Raw genomic sequence first — 22,887 nt, 5'->3', positions numbered from 1 at the left:
TGAGTGTTTGTTGAGTGTTTGTTGAGTGTTTGTTGAGTGTTTGTCTGCTAGTTGGAGACACTCCTCAAAGCAGCCTCTAGGTGGAGACAGTCTTCAGCAGCAGGCTCAGGACGATGAGGCCCAGCGAGAAGCCGGCTCTGGAGCCAGAGCTGGTGGTGGGGGTGGGGGCGGTGGTGTTGGTGGTGACGGTGGTGGTGACGGGCTGAGCGGGCTGGACGCGCCGGAAGATGTTGGTCATCAGTGGTGTGGAGGACACGTTCCCGACATGCAGCTGACTGCTGAAGAGGTCAATCTGGAGGCCGGGGAGAGGTCAGGCGGTTAGCAAACAGAGAGGATTGTGGGACAGCGCCGCTGTTAGCCTTTTCTTCACAAACGTTACCTAGCAACAGCCCCATCTCACTTCAAACATGTAAATATGAACTAGTAAAACTACGTTATAGCCATGCCTACTGAGTAGTATATCAACGTATTTTATAAAACATTTACAATGTGTACATATTACAAATAAGTACATATATTACATATTATTATTATAATTCTTTTTTACGTTCTCAGAAAACGTCAGAGTTCCCCTGCTGGAGAGCGAACCTGGGGCTTCAAGACACCAAGACACCAGAACCACACTGTTACATTAACCAGAACCCTCAAACCCTAACCAGAACCCTAACCACACTGTTACCTTTAATTAATAATTAATAATACCAAACCCTAACCATAACCGTTAGCTGTGTTTGTATCAGGGTGGGTGTCTTAGTCTAGTGGTGAAAGCTGTGTTTGTATCAGGGTGGGTGTCTTAGTCAAGTGGTGAGAGCTGTGTTTGTATCAGGGTGGGTGTCTTAGTCTAGTGGTTAGAGCTGTGTTTGTATCAGGGTGGCTGTCTTAGTCTAGTGGTGAGAGCTGTGTTTGTATCAGGGTGGCTGTCTTAGTCAAGTGGTGAGAGCTGTGTTTGTATCAGGGTGGCTGTCTTAGTCAAGTGGTGAGAGCTGTGTTTGTATCAGGGTGGCTGTCTTAGTCAAGTGGTGAGAACTGTGTTTGTATCAGGGTGAGTGTCTTAGTCTAGTGGTGAGAGCTGTGTTTGTATCAGGGTGGGTGTCTTAGTCAAGTGGTGAGAGCTGTGTTTGTATCAGGGTGGCTGTCTTAGTCAAGTGGTGAGAGCTGTGTTTGTATCAGGGTGGCTGTCTTAGTCAAGTGGTGAGAACTGTGTTTGTATCAGGGTGAGTGTCTTAGTCTAGTGGTGAGAGCTGTGTTTGTATCAGGGTGGGTGTCTTAGTCTAGTGGTGAGAGCTGTGTTTGTATCAGGGTGGGTGTCTTAGTCTAGTGGTGAGAGCTGTGTTTGTATCAGGGTGGGTGTCTTAGTCTAGTGGTGAGAGCTGTGTTTGTATCAGGGTGGGTGTCTTAGTCAAGTGGTGAGAGCTGTGTTTGTATCAGGGTGGCTGTCTTAGTCTAGTGGTGAGAGCTGTGTTTGTATCAGGGTGGGTGTCTTAGTCTAGCTAACATCTATGATGAAATGAAACCTCACCAAATCTTTGCTGATTTTGATCGATTCCTTGAACACGGTCCAAACCACAGCCTCGTCGCAGGTGGGGGTGGTCAAGGAGCCCAGGTAGCGGTAGTACTTGGTACGATCCACTCCTTCTAGCAGATCGTCCAGTGAAAGGCCTGCTGGCAGGGACGCGTGCTGACCTGAAGACGAAGAGACACAGACACACTTCCTCAGAGACGAAGAGACACGGACACATGTCCTCAAAGAAGAGACACAGACCGGTTAACCGTCTGTAGTGTGATAGTGAAAGGGTTAACCGTCTGTAGTGTGATAGTGAAAGGGTTAACTAGTCTTAAAAAGTATTACGTTCATAATTCTCCATTTAAAGCCTTAAAAGGTCTTGGTTTAACTTGTTGAACCCTGCAGACAGACAGGAGATGATTTAACTTGTTGAACCTACAGACATCCTGGTAGGAGATGATTTAACTTGTTGAACCTACAGACAGCCTGATAGGAGATGATTTAACTTGTTGAACCTACAGACAGCCTGATAGGAGATGATTTAACTTGTTGAACCTGCAGACAGACAGCCTGATAGGAGATGATTTAACTTGTTGAACCTGCAGACAGACAGCCTGATAGGAGATGATTCAACTCTCGTTGGAGAAGATGACGTATGGAAACATCCTCTTACCTTTCAGCGTGACGTTGCTCAGGTAGGAGGCCAAGGTGTTCCAACTGGCAGGTGAGTTAGTTGCATTTCCAGACATTTCCTGTCAAAAAACGCAGTCAAAGTTTAGCGCTTGAGTATATTGTACCCTGTTCTCTCTCTCACTCACACACACACACACACACACACACACACACACACACACACACACACACACACACACACAGTGTCCTCACCTCGATGAAGAAGCTGAGGCCAGCCAGCCCGGTGGAGTCGGCGACGCCCAGCGATAAGTTTCCACCGTAGGACGACTTGAGGTTCCCGATGTGCATCTGGGAGGAAGCGATGCGGGGGTTAATGAACATCTGGGGCTCACTTTGGACTCCTTTTTGAACACACCTGCATCTTTTTTCTATTGTTTTCAATTGTTTTATCGTGACAGATGGTCATATCGTGACAGATGGTTTTATCGTGACAGCTGGTCATATCGTGGCAGATGGTCATATCGTGACAGATGGTCATATCGTGACAGATGGTCATATCGTGACAGATGGTCATAGCATGACAGATGACCTTAGTGTGACAGATGGTCATATCGTGACAGCTGGTCATATCGTGACAGATGGTTGTATCGTGACAGATGGTAATATTGTGACAGATGGTAAAATTCAGGGAACTGACTAACAGGTTTGACCTGGAGGCCTGTGAGCAGTAATGTACCTGACGTTAGCTAATGTACAAAGGAACAAAATTGTAAAGCGCTTTGGATAAAAGCTGCTATATAAATGCACCATTTACCATTTATATTAAATAGTACCACTGAGTAATTGTGCTAATCAGATGCATATATACAGAGTTGTAGTATTAATATGTCCAGTGATACAGGTATAGAGAGACCCAGTCTGATCCCTGGTTGAACCCGTACCTCCATGGCGTAGCGCTTGCCGTTCACCGTGTGCTCGGACCCCTTCACCTCAGAGCCGTTGCCCCAGTGCAGGTGGAAGAAGAAGCTGTCGTAGGCCTCGGACAGACCCCCCCCGGACACCTGCACGCCACTCCTCAGAGTCACTTTGACTGGAAGACAAACAAAACAGAGGGTGTGGGGGTTCAGCTACGTACCGCGACGTTACTGGGCTCAATCCAATCCAACTTTATCTATAAAGCGCTTTAACAGCCACAGGGGCACACAGTGCTGTACAGAGGGAGCGTATTAAAAAACGATAAGCAGCACTAAAAAATAGATATAAGAACAAGAGTACAAAAAAAAAAAAAAAAAAAAAAAAAGATAAACATAGGCAACAATAAAAATTTAAATAGATGAGAGTACTTAAAAGTATTTAAAAGCAAAGGACACAGTAACAAAACGATACAACAGTAACACAATAAAACAATAAGATCATAAAATCAATACGCTACATGGTGTCAAAAGACAGAGAGAAAAGGTGGGTCTTAAGGAGGCCTTTGAAATGGGACAGTGATGAGGCCTAATCTGCAGCGGCAGCTCGTTCCACATTTTGGGGGCGACAACGGAGAAAGCACGGTCCCCCCTGAGCTTACGCCTAGTTCAAATCCAGGTTTATGACCTTTCGTCGAATTGTCATGGTGCACAATTCGTCAAACTAAATGTCCCTCTATTCATAACTGCTAAACTGTCCTCTATTCATAACTGCTAAACTGTCCTCTATTCATAACTGCTAAACCGCCCTCTATTCATAACTGCTAAACTGTCCTCTACATAGAGAGGTCCTCTAGGTCAGGGGTCTGGACTGGGAGAGAGGCCCTCTAGGTCAGGGGTCTGGACTGGGAGAGAGGTCCTCTAGGTCAGGGGTCTGGACTGGGAGAGAGGTCCTCTAGGTCAGGGGTCTGGACTGGGAGAGAGGTCCTCTAGGTCAGGGGTCTGGACTGGGAGAGAGGTCCTCTAGGTCAGGGGTCTGGACTGGGAGAGAGGTCCTCTAGTCTAGGTCAGGGGTCTGGACTGGGAGAGAGGCCCTCTAGGACAGGGGTCTCCAGGGGGTCTTCTTGTTGGGATGGAGGTGATGCACTGAACACAAACTACACCCAGACTGACTGGAGACTCGAGTGAAAGGAATCCTGTTTCTCCTCAAACTAGAAACTCTTTACAAACAAACAGAGTCTGATGGCGTTTTTCTAAATTAGTACTAATTATCCTGTTTATTTTTGTTCCTCTTTATGCGACTGAATACTATCGTTTCTCAATACAGGTTCCCTCTAGTTTATCAATACAGGGTCCATATCCTTTCTCAATACAGGGTCCCTATCCTTTCTCAATACAGGGTCCCTATCCTTTCTCAATACAGGGTCCCTATCCTTTCTCAATACAGGGTCCCTATCCTTTCTCAATACAGGGTCCCTATCCTTTCTCAATACAGGGTCCCTATCCTTTCTCAATACAGGGTCCATATCCTTTCTCAATATAGGGTCCCCATCGTTGCTCACCTGTCGTGCCGGTGTTCTCGATCTCGTACAGGGCAGAGGTGTCGCCGTAGTTGACGAAGGAGAAGGCAGTGAGGGCAGAGTCCTCGATGGCATTAGCCGACACGATGTCGATGGGAGACTGTCTGGAACCATTGCAATGGTCTGGGGCGATAGTGGGCCAGTGGCTGTCACCTGGATACAAAATATACAATATAAAAATTAAGTACTAAAATGAGGTAGAGATGTAGTGCAAATCGTTTAGTAATACATAGATATTATATGATGGAGTGTTAAAATGTTTTTAAAGTGTCTAAAGTGAATGTTAAAAGTGAGTGTTTAAAGTGGAATGCGCCAACATTATGGGAAATTATCTTATCGTCTTCTCCAGAGTCAGACAAGAAGATAGAAACCGGTTTCCTCTCTGTGCGTTCAGTAGAAAGATATCCTGCTGAAAGCTAGCCTAGCTTAGCGCAATGAATGGAAACAGAACAGGCAAGCTAGCCTAGCTTAGCACAATGAATGCAAGTGGATACAAACCAGCTAGCCTAGCTTAGCACAATGAATGCAAGTGGATACAAACCAGCTAGCCTAGCTTAGCACAATAAATGGAAGTGGATACAGACCATAAAGTTGCCGTGGTCCTTTAAACAAAGAAAGCAGGTAAAGGTACTTACTGCAGTTTGTCTCATGGTAACACCAGTCTGTGGGGAAGGAGAGGCATCGTCATTACTGTGTTTCTCACTCACTTCAATGTGACATTGTCTTCCAACATGGATGAATGAGTAGGAACCGTTAGTGGTTCCATTATTACCTACCTATGTCTTCTGCAGAACCGTGCGCCATGGCGCTGAGGGCACACAACACAAACGCAACGACGAGTGGATTCATCTGGAGAGAAGGAGGCAAAGAGATCACAAGAGAAGAGGCTGCTTACAAATGGAATCCGGTGAATTATTTACATTTAGTGACTTAGCTGAACACGTTTATCCAAAGAGACTTACATTTAGTCACTTAGCTGAACGTGTTTATCCAAAGAGACTTACATTTAGTCACTTAGCTGAACATGTTTATCCAAAGAGACTTACATTTAGTCACTTAGCTGAACGTGTTTATCCAAAGAGACTTACATTTAGTCATTTAGCTGAATGCTTTTATCCAAAGAGACTTACATTTAGTCACTTAGCTGAACATGTTTATCCAAAGAGACTTACATTTAGTGACTTATCTGAACACGTTTATCCAAAGAGACTTACATTTAGTCATTTAGCTGAATGCTTTTATCCAAAGAGACTTACATTTAGTAATTTAGCTGAACACGTTTATCCAAAGAGACTTACATTTAGTCACTTAGCTGAACATGTTTATCCAAAGAGACTTACATTTAATCACTTAGCTGAATGCTTTTATCCAAAGAGACTTACATTTAGTCATTTAGCTGAACACGTTTATCCAAAGAGACTTGCATTTAGTCACTTAGCTGAACACGTTTATCCAAAGAGTCAAACAATGTTGAACTTGAGTGCTACAGTGTTGAGTGCATAGTAGCATAGACACAATTACCATGAGAAGTAGTAGTATAAGTATAGAAGCATAGTAGTAGGGTATTATATAATAGTACAATTATGGGTTTTTTACCAGATATGTTTGGAAGAGGTGTGTTTTTAGTTGAAAAATTGGCCGGGTTTCAGCTGTCCTGACTGTGGTGGTTTCAGCTGTCCTGACTGTGGTGGTTTCAGCTGTCTGTCCTGACTGTGGTGGTTTCAGCTGTCTGTCCTGACTGTGGTGGTTTCAGCTGTCTGTCCTGACTGTGATGGTTTCAGCTGTCTGTCCTGACTGTGATGGTTTCAGCTGTCCTGACTGTGATGGTTTCAGCTGTCCTGACTGTGGTGGTTTCAGCTGTCTGTCCTGACTGTGGTGGTTTCAGCTGTCTGTCCTGACTGTGATGGTTTCAGCTGTCCTGACTGTGATGGTTTCAGCTGTCCTGACTGTGATGGGAACCAATAATGATGGTTTCAGCTGTCTGTCCTGACTGTGATGGTTTCAGCTGTCCTGACTGTGGTGGTTTCAGCTGTCCTGACTGTGATGGTTTCAGCTGTCCTGACTGTGGTGGTTTCAGCTGTCCTGACTGTGATGGTTTCAGCTGTCCTGACTGTGGTGGTTTCAGCTGTCCTGACTGTGATGGGAACCAATAATGATGGTTTCAGCTGTCTGTCCTGACTGTGGTGGTTTCAGCTGTTCTAACTGTGATGGGAACCAATAATGATGGTTTCAGCTGTCTGTCCTGACTGTGATGGTTTCAGCTGTCTGTCCTGACTGTGGTGGTTTCAGCTGTCCTGACTGTGATGGGTTCAGCTGTCTGTCCTGACTGTGGTGGTTTCAGCTGTCCTGACTGTGATGGTTTCAGCTGTCTGTCCTGACTGTGGTGGTTTCAGCTGTTCTGACTGTCGTCGTTTCAGCTGTCCTGACTGTGATGGGAACCAATAATTAATCACCAATAATTCAAAGCTCAATTATCCACAAACAACACCAGTACAAGACTGAGAACACAGTGAACACAGCCAAGTAGCATGATTGAAGACAAACAACAACAAAAACAGTCCCTTGTAAGTCATTAAATGTGTCTGTCAAATATTCTTTTGGTAACATTACCTGACCTACAAAAATTGGCTGCAAAAGTTCCTGAAAGTTTCATGTCTTACCTTCTGAGTTGATCTGTTCACACCTGTGTTCTCCTTCTTCTTCTTCTTCTTCTTGGACCTGTGTTCTCCTCCTCCTCCTTTTTATTAGGCCCAGAAAGACACGCCTCTACTGACCTTTTCTCTGTTTGAATATATCTCCTCCCAAAGGGATCAAACACGGGTTCAGGTTGTGTAACACAAATACCTTGTCGGGACCGAAAGGGGTTGAACCATTACTGCATTGTGTAGGTGTAGATTACCCCGCCTACCCCACCCACCCAACCACCTCCAATGTACAGTTTCCCCCCCCCCCCCCCCACCCCCTCACGACTTACCGGTTTGAGCCAAGATGTCGACCATTGTCGACTAACGAGGCAGTAGCCACACCGGAGTCAGCTGTTGGTCAATAACATGCTTTGTTTCAGTTGGCATCTGGAGAGCAGACTGGTTTTCGACGGAACTAAACTGGCCCAGTTTCTATCTCAATGTTGTTTGTCGCCCATCTCGTTAATCTGCATGACAAATACAGACTTCTTGAAGGGTGTTTTCACATTATAGTCCCTTTTAAACAAACTAAACTCAGTCCTTTTGGAGAAGAAAAATGTACTCATTCCTCTTTGATCCCATTTACACTTGATATAACATGTGCTGTAAGTGGTATTTGTTTATTAAAATAAGTAGCTCTACATTCTGACAGTCATCACTGATATAGAGTAGAGTGGTTGGTCACTCAGTAACATGGGTCGCTCTCTGTCCCTCCACTCTGCAGTAAACACAAAATACATTTTATAGTATCCCTTCCCACTTCATCCAATCAAGATAAAGAACCCTAGATATTTTTTTTCTTATTTCAAGAAATCTTGCCAAGCCAAATTAGCTGGCAGATTATTTTACTTATTTCAAGCACATACTATCCGTTTTTATTTCTTATTTCTCTCTCTCCTGATTGTATGCAGTTTAGGTTTAGGTTTACTTTATTTGATCAAGGGGGACAGCGTACATTAATAAAACATTTTACAAATGTAAATGCACCCAGTTTTAGCCAAAAGGCTCATTTCCATTGGCAGTCCCCCTGCCAGAAGGTACAGGCTAAAATCCTGTGAAAAAGGGTTAGCAATAAAAACAGAATAAAATCCATTTATAAATAACATTAGAATAAAAACACAACAAAAGCACATAGAACATACGATAGGGATACAGGGCACAATACAGTCATGGACACAAGGACAGAGCACATCATGACATATTAGAAGACCCAGACATAGACAAACGCACCATATCCACACACACACACACACACACACACACACACACACACACACACACACACACACACACACACACACACACACACACACACACAGACGCCTCAGTGTTGACAATTCTGGTTTTCAATGAGCCATTCCCTAACCCTGCACTTGAATGAGTGATATGATGTGGACACTCTAATTGTTTGAGGTATTGAGCTCCATTGGTGGGATGCTCTATATGAAAAGACCGCCTGGCCAAATGCACTTTTTTTAAAGGGATTGTAAGCCTACAGTCCCCCATTGCCGCACCTCTAGTGTTCCTGGTTGAGGCAGACTTGAGGTTGATGAAACCAGACAAAGGAGGAGGAGGCAATCCGCACTTTATTTTAAAAACTAGACAGACGTTTTGATAAAGAATCAGGTTTTCCCAATTGAGTAGATTATATTTTTTTAGAATTTGACAGTGATGGTACCTGAATGGTTTCTTGTCTAGAATTTGTATTGCTTAATTGTTTGTATAGTGATTGAAGTGGTTTCAGAATGGTGGAATGTGAATTGGACCAGGTTATCAAACAGTGTAATGTGGGAAAGAACCATTGAGTGAAGGTATAGCTTTGCTGCCTTTTTTCTGATGTATCTGAAGTTTGATAAGCTGAACTTAACCTTATTGCAGACTTTTTGTGATTTTTTAAACTAATGTTTGGGTCAATGTGTACTCCTAAGTACTTGTATTCTGATACTACCTGTAATTTCTGACCAGAGATGAAGATATCCTGCTCTGCAACTTCTCTGTGTGAAGTGGGAACGGGATACCAGGACATTTATTTTCTGATGATGGCGGTCAGAATGTAGAGCTATTATTTGAACATGTAGACCACTGATTTTAACAAAGAAGAAAAGGCTTTGATTGATTGATTGAAAAGTTTATTAACAGATTGCAGAATGGGTACAGTACAGTACATCTCAATACATACAATTGTTAAGGGGATGCAGACCAGAGAAAGACTTTCGTCTTGTTTCCACCAGGGTCCCCCATTTTCAATTCATCATAACATATATGACATACATGACATACAGATAGACAGTACTGCTACATCTATACATTTATGACATATCAGATTTGCAAAAACAGTACTGTTTGTGATACAAAAGTGTCCAGAAAAGGAGTGTATATACATTGTATATACGTATATACATAACTGCTTACAGTACTGAAGCCCTAAGAGGCCACTTTCATACATTTAATTTACTTTGTTTTCCCGTGATAACGAGTTAATTTAATTTGTTTTCTTGTGATAACGGGATCATTTTCTTGAGATCTCGAGAAAACGAAACGATAGTCTAGTTAGTATATATTAAATCACTGCAGGAAACATCATTCAGTGGCGCAATGTCAGAGGAGCAGGTAGCCCCTTTGGTGACTGTGATGCGGTGCACCATCATCAGTGAATACCACGACCACAACACCAGAGGGAGCTCCACAAATCATGTTAAACCCAGATTCGGCTCAAACAAGGGACTAAACACGTTTGTATTGAGATGTATTGTTGTACTTTAAGTGAACATATATGCCTTGAAACATGATTGAGTAGATGGGTATGTGTGATTGGTGAACTTAGATATTTTATTATATAATATTTGTATGTGTTATTGAGGTGTATTGTTTGATTGATTGATTGATTGAAAAGTTTATTAACAGATTGCAGAATGGGTACAGTACAGTACAGCTCAATACATACAATTGTTAAGAGGATGCAGACCTGAGAAAGACTTTCGTCTTGTTTCCATCAGGGTCCCCCATTTTCAATTCATCATATGCCACACATGACATACAGATAGACAGTACTGCTACATCTATACATTTATGACATACCAGATTTTCAAATACAGTACTGTTTGTGATACTAAAAAAATCCAGAAGAAGAGTATATACATTTGACATAGAAACTGTGCATTGGGGGAGGTTGGGTAGGTGGGGTGGGGCTGTACATTGGAGGTGGGGGGGGGGGGGGGGGGGGGGGGGTTGGGTAGGGGGGGGGGGACACTGTACATTGGAATACTGACATACATTTGACATGGAAACTGTACATTGGAGGAGGTTGGGTAGGTGGGGTGGGGTTGGGTGGGGCTGTACATTGGAATACTGACAAAGCCATGCTTGGTCTTTATTGTACAACTGGGTTAGGACATTTGTAGGGGCCAGTTTTGAATTGCAGTCTCCCGTAGGTGTTCTTTGAGAGTGTTGTTTTATTGTATTGTATTGATTGTATTGTATTGTATTGATTTGTGTGGACCCCAGTAATACTAGCCTATGCCTGTGGCAATGGCTAGTGGGGATCCGAATAAACTAAACTAAACTAAACAACAGCACCTTGCCGACTGTGCTTAGCTACCCACCACTACACACACACACACACACACGTCACACACACACGCGCACACACACACGCGCACACACACACGCACACACACACACACACACACACACACACACACACACACACACACACACACTTGACTCTGAAGCTGAAGGTTCACTTTAGTTTATTCTTATTTATTGTGTCTATAATATAACAAAACCATATTATGTATGCAATTGCTCTTGATTGATTGATTGAAAAGTTTATTAACAGATTGCAGAATGGGTACAGTACAGTACATCTCAATACATACAATTGTTAAGGGGATGCAGACCAGAGAAAGACTTTCGTCTTGTTTACATCAGGGTCCCCCATTTTCAATTCATCATAACATATATGACATACATGACATACAGATAGACAGTACTGCTACATCTATACATTTATGACATATCAGATTTGCAAATACAGTACTGTTTGTGATACAAAAGTGTCCAGAAAAGGAGTGTATATACATTTGGCGTAGAAACTGTACATTGGAGGAGGTTGGTGGGGTGGGGTTGGGTGAGGGCTTAATAATCAGGCTACATTTAATCATAAAACAGGCTTGCAACGGTTAAAGCCTATTCAGTCCAGTGTTTGCATTATTATTTGTTATTATATCTTCACTACTAAAAGAAGCACAGACTTGGAAGAATTACTTTGGTTTCTCACCCCCCCCCCCCCCCTCAGACTCGTGACGTCACCACATCCTGCATCTGGACTGAACTACTGTAGCTGCAGGCCGACGCCTAGAATAACAATAAGACACCAAACTGGTAAGTTCACCATATTTTACCTTCTCAAAAGAGTTCACCAAAACCAACAACACTATGTTGATTTAACAACGAGTTAACAAACTCGATAGTCTGGAAGTATTCATAGTAGGTCATGTGAAATGGGTTATTTCAGAGAAGAACATAAATAGTCGACATCGTCCAAGAAGACATTTTCTCTCTCTCTCTCTCCCTCCCTCTCTTCTATCGCAGCCAGGTGGTCGGGATCTTCTTAACACGGGCTGAATTATAATAATAAAACACAAGGAATTATGAATTATAAAAAAATTAATAAAAAAAGGGCTTTCATGCACGCGCGACACACACGCGCACAGGGACAGACGCTCAAGGAGAAAGTAGAAAGAAAGACGCGCGTCTTGAAATGATGTGTTGTATATTATTTTATTTCCCGTTGCTCCAACAAGCCATCTTTACGCAATCCTGTCACGATGATCAAGTTTTTTTTTTGCTCATATTTGCTCACTTCTGCCGTGCTATGTCTTTGTGATCGAGCCTTATTTGATTGATTGATTGAAAACTTTATTAACAGATTGCAGAATGGGTACAGTACAGTACGGCTCAGTCAATACACACAATTGTTAAGGGGGATGCAGACCAGAGAAAGACTTTCGTCTTGTTTACATCAGGGTCCCCCATTTTCAATTCATCATATGACATACACGACATACAGATAGACAGTAGGTAGTATACTCAGTAGATAGTAATTATAACACTACCTCATGCATACTGCACCTTATGTGACACTGTGAATACTGTGCATATTTTTTTTCAGCTAGTTAGATAGTAAATTATATTGACCTATTTGTTTACACTGCTTGTGTTGTTTTTACTACCTGTACCCCCACCCCCCCCCCCCTTCCCCCACGCTGCTATGATGCCTGAATTTCCCCAAGGGGATCAATAAAGGAATATCTTATCTTATCTTAGTACTGCTACATCTATACATTTATGACATACCAGATTTGCAAATACAGTACTGTTTGTGATACAAAAAGAGTCCAGAAAAGAGAGTGTATACATTTGACGTAGAAACTGTCCATTGGTACTGTACACTTATCTGTGCGTCTCTGGACACCACAGCGTTGATTTGTGTCGAGCTGTGGTGACTGACTCCAAACAGATCACTCAGGTCAAGTCAATTTCACTCTTCAGGGATTAATGAAATAGGAAAAAGTGAGGGAATGCATTTGGAAAGATATGAATGACTTGATTATTATACCAGAAGGGGACAGTGTAACATTGTTGGCACAACTATTATTACAGCGATGCAATGGCGTACACACTTACAATATAATGGATAATATTCACTTAATGTTCATTGGGATATGGGCAGATAATCAGTTATCCGGGTATACGTGTGCAAATGTTGATCATATTTCTATAACAAATATAATTAGGCTATACGTCGTACAGATGTCAGATAGTAAAGGTCATGTGGCCTACATATGTGTGTGTGTACCATACATTTAGCCTACATATCTCATCACACACACACACACACACACACACACACACACACACACACACACACACACACACACACACACACACACACACACACACACACTTTAACATATTTATTTGTGTTCACATTTTAGCCAAAAGTTATTGAACAAAAACAATAATAGCTGCATAAACACATCTTGGATTCTCAAAACGTCATATGTATCTAGTCTGAGTCTATGGATACATAGCCCCTTTCGTGACTGTGACGCACGCAGGGGAGGAAACAAACTTTTTGGCTTACCAGCCAACTGGCGAGTATCTGATTTTTTTTACCAGCCAAACTGATTTTTTACCAGCCAAAAAGAATCGCTAATTGTGATAATTACTTCTTTGTACGTCTTCGTCTAAATAGATTTTCAATCATAGTAAAAATCACACCGTGTCTCTACTCTTTAAAATATTTATTAGCATAAAACATTAATAACAGTCTCTACTCTTCACAATATTAGCATACAACATGTATTAATCACACTGTCTCTACTCTTCAAAATATTAGGATATCACATATTAACATGAAAGAGGGAACTATTCTGGACTGGGTTGGGCTGAACTAGTCAGTGAAAGATGCTGGGCTGGGCTGGGCTGGACTAGGTTGGACTGGGTTGGGCTGGTCTAGGTTGGACTGAGTTGGGCAGTGAAAGAACCAAGCATTTCACTGTAATGTAATAGCTAAATAAAACAACTTGACTTGTTACATTTGCACTCTGGTTGTATGCCAAATGTATTCTGGTTGTACTGTACTTGTGCTGTAAGATGACAATACATTGGAACCGAATCGACAACGCTAGGGGTTCAGCAGGTGTATTCTGAATGCCAAGTATGACAACATCACCGTTGTGAAGGGCATATGGGCGAGTGGTGATATGGGGGGAAACCCGGTAATAATAAAATGTCACTCGGCTGCATTTAAGCAAAGCCGCTCAGTATAGTCCACTATGTTGAACGCGTGTTATGGTAGCTTGTTACATGCTAGGTAGCTAGCCGGCTAATGCTGGTTGACTTGTCATTCTCATCCGACTCGAAGGAGACGTGTCGTGTGCTGTTGTTCGCCCCCATGTCAGACCGCACCGATATCCGAAAGCGACGACTCTACATGCAATTATTTTCATCCACTGATGTGTTTTTGTCTAAGTTTGTCTACGTTGTCAAGCCGGTGGCAGGAGTCTGTAGGTCCGCGCGCAGTGATCTGTCCACTTCCCCTAGATGGCCGGCATCTTCTAGAAAATGAGTGTTCATTGGAGGAGCTTAGAGCGCATCTGTACAACGATGATGTTCATTGGTTATGGTTGGATTATTATGAGGCGCAAATGGGAGGAATCAAGGGGGGAGTCAGAGTTCGGCTTGTGCCAGTGAGCGAATCAGCAGATTGCAGAATGATTTTTTTGTTTTGTTTTGTAATTACTAGTACTCGCCAGACTGGCGAGTGCTCTTCATGAATTACTCGCCAAACGTAAAAAATACTCGCATTTGGCGAGTAAAGTGGCCTAATTTCCTCCCCTGGACGCACGCCAACAAGGTTTGGCCGAGAGTGAATCCACAGTCACTTGCTCCTCAATAGGAAACCAACCTAGATTTACCATGAAGGACTGGTCCTACCCGAACCGTTCGTTATACAAGTATCACAGAGACATGTCAAAGGTACTCACAGTTTCACGAGGGTCTTGGACAGATAATCGCAATGGTTAATTATCACAGCGCATGCACACCAGGCACCCAATGCCGGAAATAAAGCTGTGTTGACCAGTGTTGACCAGTTTATAAAAATTATTTAAAATGTTTATTAGCAACCCCGAGCTTTCAAACCATTGCAATTATCTGTCCAAGACCCTCGTGCAAATGTGAGTACCCGCTTTGAAATGTCTCTGTGATACTTGTATAACGAACGGTTCGGGTAGGACCAGTCCTTCATGGTAAATCTAGGTTGGTTTCCTATTGAGGAGCAAGGGACTGTGGATCCACTCGGCCAAACCTTGTTGGCGTGCGTCACAGTCACGAAAAGGGCTAATGGATACAGGAAGCAGCGTGGCGACTGCCAGTCATCACAGATATAGAGCAGAACTCTGCCAGTGCTTAGCTTTTGGCTCTGACACTCCTGTCATCCGCAGCCCCTCACTGCTAATCTATGGACATCACTTAGCCGTGCAACAGCATCCTTGAACAGTTGGTACTTTAAAACCTTGGTAAGAAGAAATGCCTCTTCCAGACTGTAATCAAAAGTACATCCTACTTCTAAAACGGTGACCTCTATACTGTCCTCATCAACAACAACAACAACAACAACAACAACAACCACATCTGGTTTATTTAGCTGTAACGTTTGAAAATACACCATAGTATTAGTCAGTATTACACAGTTTGAACATAGTAGTTGAAACACAAGAATTCTAACAAAAGATGGCACATTTTAACAACAGGGGGGTCATACAGAACCGAGCATTTCACTGTAATGTACATGTAATAATAAAACAAAACTTGAACTTCAACTTGATCTGGCATGACTCAGAAGGAGCTTCTATCCCCATATCGTCGTTTCTGTAAATGAGGGAAACCTCGGATGCTTACGATTTAAATAAAGGTTGAAATGAAATGAAAAATATCCCCGGGCCACCAGGATGCTCAATGACAATGACAATCTGACAGTGACACTATGTAACAACCCATCATCTACACTCACTGCACACACACATCCACATGTACACACTCACTTTAAACAAACACTTTAGACACTCTAACACACTTTATGTTGATCTATTATTAACACTTTGGCTGCCATGGGTTAAATTCATTATCAACCGTAGGTTGCCGGCTCTATTTGTCTATAGAGAAAGTCCCCTTCTTTGCAGGGCTATAACTTTTTAAATTCTATTGCTACATTGCCATTATTAGGGCCCATTCAAAGTCCTATATGTATTGTTCATTGTGTAGCAACGTTAAACTTTTTCATTCACATATTCATAGTAAAGTATGGTCTAATGTATAAGTATGTTTTCATCTCTTTCTGCAGCTTTCTCCAGAACGTGATCTATAGCCCCAAATACATTATATTGATGATGCAATACAGTTTTATGGCAATCAGCGCGATATAAAAAATTCCAACTAGACGTACTTCTAGAAGTTACTACACGTCATCTGATGTTGACCGGATGGGCTAGGGGGCGTTTATAATTCCGTGGGCAGCGTTATACCAATCATCTAATGTGGGTCAAATGTTGATAATAGCAGTTAGTATCGAAGACGGTAACTTTACACGCTAAAACTCACCCCAGTCTCCGCGCGCCGTTGGGCGATCATCGTAGAGTAGAAATTTTACCATTATGGGATGTCGATTTACCCGGTCCATCTCCAGCTTGTATAATGGTATATACGTCCAAATCATGTTGTTTATCGAGTTATTGGCAATCAATCGCTATGTAGTGTGTCGAGATCGAGTCCCGGGACCTATTAGCGAGTGCCCGGAAGTAATACGGCCGACCAGCACAACCTCTATGGCACTTCCTGTTAAGCGATTGCGCCGATCGGCCACCAGATGGCGCTCCTGAACCGCCAGAGAGCTCAGTGGGTCCTCCTGGTGGATCTCAGGCCAGCGGAGGGGAAATATGAATCCGATCCCAGATTTTTTAAATATTGATACTAAAGACGCTGTAAAGCGTCTTCGGCAACTTGAGCATGGCCGGGAATGACGTGTTTAGGCGTTTTCCGGCAGCCAAAGTGTTAAAGAGATTTGCACGACATTCATACCTCATTTGCACCCTATACCCTAAGTTTTGTACCTCATCTCATTTCTGCATTGTACCTCACTGTTACTCATTTACTCTGTATTGTATACATATTGACTGAACATTCCTTTACTTACTTTTTACTTACTTCTTAATAAATGATTATTATTATTATTATTTATTTTTTTACTTGCGTTGTTTTTTTTTACTGTATGTAGCACACTCTCAGGGGCTCATACAGAAACAAGCATTTCATCATAAAGTATTCTGTATTTTGTTGTGACAAATAATTGACAAACTTGAAACTTGAAACATTATGTCCGTAACAATGGACATGTCCTTATTATACACATAGCAGCCGTTCAGAATACGAGACAAAGACTCGGTGACTGGATTGTGATCACGGGGCAGACAATGAGGAGACAAAGCATTAGGACACTGCCAGAGAGAAAAGACTCAGGGAGGGATCCACAAAGAATGGATTGCACGGTGCTAATTGCACCCTTACTTTACAATTCATTATGAATTGAAAATGGGGGACCCTGATGTAAACAAGACGAAAGTTTTTCTCTGGTCTGCATCCCCTTAATAATTGTGTGTATTGAGCCGTACTGTATTGTACCCATTCTGCAATCTGTTTTAAAGATTTATTTTTTGGCGTTTTATCGTTTTATTTCTACTGGGCAGTCCAGTAGAGAGAGACAGAGGAGGAATGGGAGACAGAGTGGGGGGAAGACATTCGGCAAATAACGACGGGTTCGGGAGTCGAACCCGGGTCGGCCGTGTCGCGGCTGAGCGCGCTATGTGGTTCGCCACTGGGGCGCCCCATTCTGCAATCTGTTAATAACATTTTCAATCAATCAATTCCCTGCCCTGAGTCTAGTTGAAAGATTGAGAAACAGTCTGATCTGCAGCAGGAAGGCAGGCTAGCTGTCCTTGTAGTATTTACAGTTTTACTGCCGTCTCTGTTGTTGTAACTTTATGCATTACCTGCTGCTAAATGAAGTGCACACTACACAGTAGTACACACTAGGGATGAACGATTAATCGATTTTAAATCGAAATCGCGATTTTAAATGATGCAATTAGCAAATCGCAATTTTTTTATTATTTTTTTTATTTAACCAGGAAGTCCCATTGAGATACAAGATCTCCTTTGCAAGTTGTTGTTATTGTTGTAGGAACGGTTTGGGAGAGGGAGGTAAGGGGTTTTAGATTGTGTTGTTGGAAAGTAAAGTACAGAAAAAAAGGTACCGTTGGGTACCGGTATTGATTCCCAGGTAAAAAGAAACATTTTCAGGCTCGGTGTCTCGAACAGACCCACCGCGTAGGCCAGATGCAAGCCGCATTTTACAATAAACCTCTGTGGGGCTGCTTTTTTGATAATCGCAAATGTTATCGCAATCGCAATATCTGTCAGAAGAATCACAATTAGATTATTTCCCAAAATCGTGCAGCCCTAGGAATCTACCTTGCCTATATTACTACCTACTATGTCTATACTACTTTGCACTCAACACTGTTTGACGAACAATCTAACTGACGCTTAGCTGCCGGCGTTGTACCCTTCCCTTCCTGCTGACTTGTTGTGCAGAACCTTTAAGTCACTTTGGATAAAAGCATCAGCTAAATTACTAAATGTAATAACATAGATACACACACACACAGACACACACACACACACACACACACACACACACACACACACACACACACACACACACACACACACACACACACACGTCACACACACACACACTATGTAAACAAATAAAATGACCTATCAAGGTTGCACAACGTTTCCTTCTAGTGGCCAACATCCGAAGTATTCCCAAACAGGGCTTTTTAGATGAACCCTTTCACTGCCACACTACAGAAGATTAACCCTTTACTATCACACTGTGGGGGGTTAACCTTCTGTGTAATGTCGCAGTGAAAGGGTTAAACGTTTGGTAGTGCGGCAGTGAAAGGGTTAAGAGTGCAAATCACTGTCTTATTGTGGCAGAGTTGGTTCTGAACTCGTATCATTGCCCTGCAGATAAAATGTTCAGTCCATTGTCAATGAAAGTGATGTTGCATGTTTTCTTTTACAAGTCAATTATTAATTTGAATATATAGAATATTCGTTGACAGCCCTAGTAAACTCTCACCTTCTGGTATTTCCTCATGAACTTGATTTGAGGAAGCGGTCTTCCAGCTCTTTCATTTACCTTCTCCAGTGTGTGTGGCAGGGCACCGCTAACTAGAAGCACTAGAGGGCGGTGTAGTCTGATGACGTCACTTTGGTGCGGCTATTGTAACAATTCTGCCTCATGAACATACATGTGTGAGTGAACGGGTGAATGTGAGGCATACGCTGTAAAATGCTTTGGATAAAAACAAGCGACATATAAATGCAGCTCGTTTACATTTCCTCTGGTTCTGGGGATAGCCACGAGGCCCTGCCTCAAACCACCGGCTCTCCCTGAAGCTATGGAGGACTGGCCCCGGTCCACCCTGGGACGGGAATCCATGGGTATCCTCGGGGTACGATTTGTGTGTTATTACATTGTAGACCATAAAAACTGATATACAGTTATACATCCATACAAATCACATCCAATAACATGATGCAACAGAAAGTCATTTTCTGTTTAGTTCGTTGTTTGTTTTCGTTTTCTCAAGCGAGGGGTTTGAACCTCGAGCGCTCGCAGCGAGAGAGGGGTTTGAACCTCGAGCGCTCGCAGAGAGTGAGGGGTTTGAACCTCGAGCGCTCGCAGCGAGAGAGGGGTTTGAACATCGAGCGCTCGCAGCGAGAGGGGTTTGAACCTTGAGCGCTCGCAGCGAGAGAGGGATTTGAACCTCGAGCGCTCGCAGAGAGTGAGGGATTTGAACCTCCAGCGCTCGCAGAGAGAGAGGGATTTGAACCTCGAGCGCTCGCAGAGAGAGAGGGATTTGAACCTCGAGCGCTCGCAGAGAGAGAGGGGTTTGAACCTCGAGCGCTCGCAGAGAGAGAGGGATTTGAACCTCGAGCGCTCGCAGAGAGAGAGGGATTTGAACCTCGAGCGCTTGCAGAGAGAGAGGGATTTGAACCTTGAGGCTCGAGGGCTCGTAGAGAGAGAGGGATTTGAACCTCGAGCGCTCGCAGAGAGAGAGAGAGGGAGTTGAACCTTGTAACGGATACCTTCGTCTCCTGGCTCATCATATCAGTTCTTACTCAGTTTTATACTATCAACCTCGAGCGCTCGCAGAGAGATTGAAGTAACTTATTCTCCACAGGCTGTTTTACTTTCAAACGGATGCTTTCCGGAATATAATTCGATGGTTTGCTGCTTTTCATCGTGTAGTTTGACCAAAATGCAGGACAGCGTGGCGATTTTGCGGCACAGGGACTGAAGTAATACTGAATACAATATATACAAATAAGGTTATTAGCATTTAGATTAATTAACAAATTTCTTAAAAGCACAGTAGGCTAAGTACCCCCTGATTTCATACACTACTAAAATGGCAAATGGTAAACGGTGCATTTTATATAACAGCTTTTATCCAAAGCGCTTTACAATGTTCTGTTCCTCACATTTGACCCGTTCACTCACACATTCACACACCGACGGCGGAGGCGACCGTGCCAAAGGTGCCGACCTGCTCATCGGGAGCAGTTAGGGGTTAAGTGTCACTACCTACACTACTTCCTGCTTTCACACACTACTACCTATACTACTTCCTGCTTTCACACACTACTACCTACACTACTTCCTGCTTTCACACACTACTACCTACACTACTTCCTGCTTTGGTACACTACTACCTACACTACTTCCTGCTTTGGTACACTACTACCTACACTACCTCCCGCTTTGGTACACTACTACCTACACTACTTCCTGCTTTCACACACTACTACCTACACTACTTCCCGCTTTGGTACACTACTACCTACATACACTACTTCCTGCTTTCACACACTACTACCTACACTACTTCCTGCTTTCACACACTACTACCTACACTACTTCCTGCTTTCACACACTACTACCTATACTACTTCCTGCTTTCACACACTACTACCTACACTACTTCCTGCTTTCACACACTACTACCTACACTACTTCCTGCTTTGGTACACTACTACCTACACTACTTCCTGCTTTCACACACTACTACCTACACTACTTCCTGCTTTCACACACTACTACCTATACTACTTCCTGCTTTCACACACTACTACCTACACTACTTCCCGCTTTCACACACTACTACCTACAGACACTACTTCCTGCTTTCACACACTACTACCTACACTACTTCCCGCTTTGGTACACAACTACCTACATACACTACTTCCTGCTTTCACACACTACTACCTACACTACTTCCTGCTTTCACACACTACTACCTACACTACTTCCTGCTTTCACACACTACTACCTACACTACTTCCCGCTTACATACACTACTACCTACACTACCTCCTGCCTTTTGGGATAGGCACATGGATAGTGAAAGTTAATGGAACTTTGCCTATGACAGCTCCTTATAATGTCATATCCCCTGTTAGGCCTGTTTGTGAGAATACTTCCAAATAGTGTCCAAAGGAAACAGAATTGAATGAATTGACATGCTAATGGAATGCACTGCGGCAAATCACATTCATTGTCTTAATGTTTGCAGCATGAATTATGGGAGTTTTGCGGGGGAAGGAGTCCTCATACTGGTTTTGGTTCAATGTGTTTTTAACGAGATCCAATTAGGGTTTTGCTTGAGGGCAAGTCAAGTCAAGTCAAGTCAAGAGTTTTAATTGTCACGGCATACAGGTATACAATGAAATGCGGCTGGTCTTGCCCGCGACGATGTGCAATACAGTGGTACAACATATAATAGAGTCCAATAAAAATACAGTGGTACAACATATAATAGAATCCAATAAAAAACAACAGTGCAATAAACATGGTTTGAGTTGATGCGTTGCTGCTGTTTTGGGATGAATATTGATACAGAGTATTGTGATACATTCTTCACCCACCCACACACAATATGATGATAAATGATAAATGGATGCCCAGTTTATTTTCCACAGTCTACTATTCTGAAAATCTGGAAGGTGTTGAATTCCATCAGTCTGTAATTGAGTTGTGGTGTTTTTGATTTTATTTCCCTAAAAGGATATTAGCTCATCACTGTGGTCAGATTAAAGAAATACGGAGTGATAAATCATATTGAATTAAACATAATTTAGTTGTCAAAAGATTGAATACATAAAAAACTCAGAAAAGGAGTAGGAAGAAGTATAAACATATTTAATAATTTAACCCTTTCCCTACTACTTACTACCTACTCTACTAACTACACATACATTACATACACATCCACATATCTACACATAAGTGCACTATTCATCATTATACATTTAAATATATGTACCCACAATGATTAAGTACATAAATAAATTGTAATCTATGTAAACATGTAAAAGCATGTCCTTATAGCTCTTTTTAAACTGGTTCATGTTTTTAACTGGTTCGTGTTTTTTTTTAAACTGGTTCATGTTTTTAACTGGTTCATGTTTTTTTTAAACTGGTTCATGTTTGGTCATTTTGCTTTAGCTCCACATTCAGACTGTTCCACAGTTTCACTCCGCAGATTGAAATACAAAAACCTTTCATTGTCGGACTCGTACATATCATCGCAACACATAAGGTACCACTGAACTTGAGAAGATTAGATTACATTCAATTGTATGTATTCTTGTATTGTCATCATGCAGCACAAGTACAGTACAATGAAAAGAAGTTTGGCATCCAACCAGAGTGCAAATGTAACAGTAAAGTGCAACAGCAAATATGCAATGTACAGGTGATTAAACTGGGTAGAAAATATACAAATGAGTCCTACTGAGTAATAGTGCTAATCAGATGTATGTACAATTCTGAACAGAATTGTGCGTCTCGCATGCAAGACAATCAGGGTTAG

The 22,887-nt window shown here is 42.5% G+C and overlaps 1 protein-coding gene across 1 annotated transcript; it reads right to left on the bottom strand.

Annotated features, from left to right (window-relative positions):
- Positions 1 to 76: 76 nt before the first annotated feature.
- LOC311239890 (carbonic anhydrase 4-like) lies at positions 77 to 19,448 on the bottom strand (the record flags this gene model as incomplete). The annotated part of the gene is made up of 8 exons (XM_084328334.1): positions 77 to 292; positions 1,520 to 1,683; positions 2,178 to 2,256; positions 2,390 to 2,485; positions 3,079 to 3,227; positions 4,611 to 4,781; positions 5,405 to 5,477; positions 19,344 to 19,448. 8 exons carry the CDS (start codon positions 19,446 to 19,448, stop codon positions 77 to 79), a joined length of 1,053 nt encoding a protein of 350 aa, XP_084184460.1.
- Positions 19,449 to 22,887: the final 3,439 nt, after the last annotated feature.

This window comes from Notolepis coatsorum (genome assembly GCF_963971535.1).
Source record: "Notolepis coatsorum genome assembly, chromosome: 14".
Taxonomy (NCBI): domain Eukaryota; kingdom Metazoa; phylum Chordata; class Actinopteri; order Aulopiformes; family Paralepididae; genus Notolepis; species Notolepis coatsorum.
This window is presented reverse-complemented; position numbering and strand designations above follow the sequence as displayed.